Source organism: Pundamilia nyererei, unplaced genomic scaffold, assembly GCF_000239375.1.
Source record: "Pundamilia nyererei isolate P.nyererei 1_Seehausen unplaced genomic scaffold, PunNye1.0 scaffold00066, whole genome shotgun sequence".
Taxonomy (NCBI): Eukaryota; Metazoa; Chordata; class Actinopteri; order Cichliformes; family Cichlidae; genus Pundamilia; species Pundamilia nyererei.
In genome coordinates, this window is record NW_005187467.1 from 2,321,849 (window position 1) to 2,326,187 (window position 4,339).

The 4,339-nt window shown below is 40.2% G+C and overlaps 2 protein-coding genes across 2 annotated transcripts; both read right to left on the bottom strand.

The window, feature by feature from the left end:
* Nucleotides 1–559: 559 nt before the first annotated feature.
* On the bottom strand, nucleotides 560–2,001 carry LOC102200498 (claudin-8-like). Its single transcript, XM_005735994.1, has one exon. The coding sequence runs from the start codon at nucleotides 1,929–1,931 to the stop codon at nucleotides 1,044–1,046; it is 888 nt and encodes a 295-aa protein (XP_005736051.1). The 5' UTR covers nucleotides 1,932–2,001; the 3' UTR covers nucleotides 560–1,043.
* A 1,092-nt stretch (nucleotides 2,002–3,093) lies between these two features.
* On the bottom strand, nucleotides 3,094–4,137 carry LOC102200766 (claudin-17-like). Its single transcript, XM_005735995.1, has one exon. The coding sequence runs from the start codon at nucleotides 4,102–4,104 to the stop codon at nucleotides 3,415–3,417; it is 690 nt and encodes a 229-aa protein (XP_005736052.1). The 5' UTR covers nucleotides 4,105–4,137; the 3' UTR covers nucleotides 3,094–3,414.
* Between the last annotated feature and the right edge of the window lie 202 nt (nucleotides 4,138–4,339).

A 4,339-nucleotide genomic window follows, 5' to 3' on the forward strand; every position in this document is an offset into this window, starting at 1 on the left:
GCAAATTATGACAAATATTCAACATTTTTTTATACATTTGATAAGTACATTTTAGAAGTACCGTGAAAAGGAAACAATTTGTACGTGCGTGTGTGTGTGCGTTTGTATTTTTTTTAATATTCTTATATATTTTGGTTTGCTTTAAGGGTCTCACATGTTACACATGTATGACTGTCAGTACTGGATTTCTTGTCTGGGTCTCTTGTGTCACTCTCCTCTCAGGGGGAAAAAAAAAGCAACCAATTCCTGTTTGGTTGAAATAAAGTCACCTGGTAGGTTTGTACAGTGGGTGGATCTGTGTAAACAGCCTGGTTTTACCAGTTTAGGCACATTTCCACACACTACAATAGAAATGACATATATTTCCATTTGCTCACTAGTGAGTGAAGAAAGTGCAGTTTCAGTTGGAGGTTTTGGAAATTTACAACAAATTTAAGATCATTTGTCAGCACTGAAACACTGCTTACATTATAATGCACCTTCAACTTCTTGATCAGCTATGTACTGTTGTGTTAGACATTGGGGGAAAAAATACAACAAGATTCTCTTTTACAAGCCATTTACTTTATTAGGAAAAAAACAAATTTGGCCAGATATTTTGGCCAGCATTTTGAAAAAACGTGTATGTAATATTTTAATTTATAACAGTGTTGAAAACAAATCACTGGTTTACAATCTGAAAAAAGGGCCTAGTTGACAATTTGTTCTTGGAGAGCAAGTCAGAAACTGTAAAGAACGCAATATCAACATGCAATTGTTGTAACATTAACAGATGTAATAGATTACACATACTGTGCTAGAATATAATTTAGTGTGAATTAAGCAAAAGGGTTAAAAAAAACAAACCCAAACAAGGAATATAGAAATCCAGCAGTTTGTCAGCATCGAAACACATTCAAGTCCATAATGATTCGGAGTATTTGCAGTACACTTTGATAAGTAAAGAAATATCTGGTTGTTTCAAGTGAACGACAGTTAATCAGTTCTCCTCATCAAATGTGCCAAATTTTGGCAAGTTTATTTAAAAAAAAGTCCAAAAATCTTTAGTATTGACTTGGTGCGTATATCACAGATCCAGGTGGGGCTGCAGAGTAAGCAGGCTGGTAGGCATATGCTGGCTGGTAGGTGTATGCTGGCTGGTTGGTGTATGCGGGTTGGTAGAAGCTTCCTGTGGGGTTGTATTGAAACCTCTCATCTGGATCTTGGGTGCGGGGAGCATGGCGGCAAAGCAGGATCACTCCGGCACTGAAAAGCAACGCTGAAGTCACCCAGCCAATGTAAAGGGCCTCCCCGAGCTCTCTACGCTGGGCATCGATCAGTAGAGGGTTGTAAAAATCTCGGATGATGACATGGGCTGTCCAGGACACGGGAATTATGATTGTAAGGCAACCCATGAGGAACAGGCAGCCACCAGCCACAAGAACAATATGCTTGGTACGAGCCCGGTGGTCCACCACTTTTGTGCATTTCATCCCCACTGCTGAAACAATAAGGGCGAAGGTGGTCAGAGCCACAGAGCTGCACATCAGACCCCTGGCAGCCTGGAGATCAGGAGGCAGAAACAGCAGGGAATCGTACACTTTACATTGCATTCTGATGTTGGCTTGTCTGTAGCAGTTCATCCACAAACCCTCCCAGCGGGTCTCCATGACGATAATGTTCTCCTGAATAAAGGCTGTTACCTTCCACATCGGCAGGCCCGTCACAGCGGCAACGCCAATTAGTCCAATGAAGCCAATGATGAGAGCTACTACCTCACAGCAGATAGCATTTTGTTGCTTCTGTTTTTCAATTTTCTTCTTTTCCTCATATACAGAGTCCCCATACTCTCCGTACTCTCCATTTGTCAGCGCCGGCTTCCCATCGTAGTAACTGCCAACATAAGATTGAGGTGGCTTGCTGTAGCCACTGTAAGCAGTGTAAGTGGCCATTCTGGTTAACACAGAAAGCTTAATCTCAACCTTCTGGTGCACTTATACAGCTGAAGAGAAAAATCTGAGAACAACAACAAGTTGAGGAACTTATACACCCACAAAAACTATGCTAATGATGCAATGCAGCCTTACTGGTTAAGCTGCTTCAGAGCCATCAGATAAATGGCGAGACACAAAGGAGTGCTGCTTGTTTTGAATACCTCCAGTACTAATGATCAGTCGTTAGTTTTTAGTTATTAAAAATCACTAAATCTTGTTACCACAGTAACATCAAGGTTTAATCAACATCATATTTAAAAAAAAAAATCAAGCAAAAAAAGTCAAAGTTAATGAAAAGTATGTAAGATATTTTTAATACTACACGGAAATACTTGACGTAATTTTAGAGAACATTTAGCATAGGGAAAATGTATTGTGAACATACAATGTAATATCTCAGTACTATTACATGTGCTAACTTAAAATTAACTAATGCAATGTGTGGCCAGTTTTATCATTTGAAAGGATTTGCCAGATAAAAAAGACTTGCTATAAATGTTGAAAAAATGAATAAAACTAATATAACAACTGTAGCATCCAACTACACTAATGGGCGTAGGAAACGACTCCATCTCACAAACAGAAAGCTGATGGGTGGATGATCACAGATGTGAAACGCACTGCTTCTCTACACGTAAGACGAGCTGATGAAAAGGTGTCGCACAAAGAAACCTGAGGGGGAGGGCCTTTTGTCATTATCACACAGGGTCGTTCCCTTGTTGCAGCCACAGAAACATTTTAGTTTCTGTTCTGTCAAATGTGAAAATGAGGCACTTCTTCATTGGCTGTTTTCACTTTTCCACCTTAGGTTTTTAGTACAAGAAAAATACCTGAATGGAGTGTTGGTCAAGTATTTGCTTTCCACAAAAAAGTAGAAATTCTATGAATTGAATCACACAAACAAACTGAATTAAAGATTTTAATAAATTATCTGTTCACTTGGTTGGCGGGATTATTAGATCATGAAATCTAATGAAATAAGACAGGGAAGCAGTTGCATTTGTCATGTCTCAGATGAGAAATTCATCACTAAGCACAACAAAAATGACTTAAATAAATACAGAAAATACAGACTTGCAGCCAAAAAAGTACTTAAAAACAGTGATGACATTCTCAGGGTCATTGGAGTAAGAGCTGCATTAAGATTGAAGTTGATCGGTGATAGCCACTGCAAGCAGTGTATTGTTGATCAGTGATAATATAGATTTGCCAAAAATTATATTACTTTAAACACAGGCAATGTTGTTTATTCGTGTACAGCATATTAACCAAATATTTTTGCTGCATCTGTAAACCAAACAGTGCAGACAAGACAAATGCATAGTACAATAGAACATGGTTACATATTGATTTAAATATATCATTGCAAATAAAACACATGTTGCTCATAAATATACAGAGAGACATCTAATATGCAATTAGTACACTGCAGTACAGTTGTTTACACATATTCCTGATTTGTATGAAAACTAGATTTCGCTCTTGAAAAGTCAACACTGTCCGCCTTCTGTTCATTCCTTTTCACCATATGATATGCTTCAATGTAGCGCTGATCTTCCTTTGCACTGCGTTTGCTGTACCTAAACAGCACAATGATCCCGGTGATTAGCAAAACACCAGAAGTGGCCCAGCCAATGAAGAGGGACAATCCCAGCTCCCGCTTCTGAGCATCCAGCGTTGTCGGGTTATAGAAGTTACTGATGACAGTATGGGCCACCCAGCTTACGGGGATGAGTGTGGTCAAAAAGGAAAGTAGAAACAGAATCCCTCCTAATGCATAGGTGATATTCTTACTCTTTAAATTGTCACCACAACAGCTGCTCTTCTGGATCCCGAATCCTGTGAGCAACAACGAGATGAAAGCCAGGACTATGGAGACACACATGAGCCCCCTCGCTGCCTGCAGCTCTGGTGGGAGAATTAACAGCGAGTCATACACCTTGCACTGGATGTTGATGTTAGCCTGTCGGTAGCAGTTCATCCACAAGCCCTCTAAGAGCTCCTCCATGACGATGATGTTGGCACCGATGAAGGCAGAAACCCTCCAATGGGGCAGACAAGTGGTGACTATTGTCCCACATAAGCCCAGGGCGCCCAGGACCAGTGCTAAAATCTCAGATTTTGCCTGCATCGTTTGGAAGGATAAAGTTTCGTCTCTCGTCTCTTGTCTAATGAAAACACTGCCCAGTGCACCTCTTTTACAAAGCTTTAAAACTGCGATACTATCAGCATTCCTGTAATGTTATCATACTGGTTTCGGTTTATCAGATTGCTTACTGTCAGTGCGCCCCAGGGTGGCTGTGGCTACAATGTACAGTGGGGCAAAAAAGTATTTAGTCAGCCACCGATTGTGCAAGTTCCCCCAC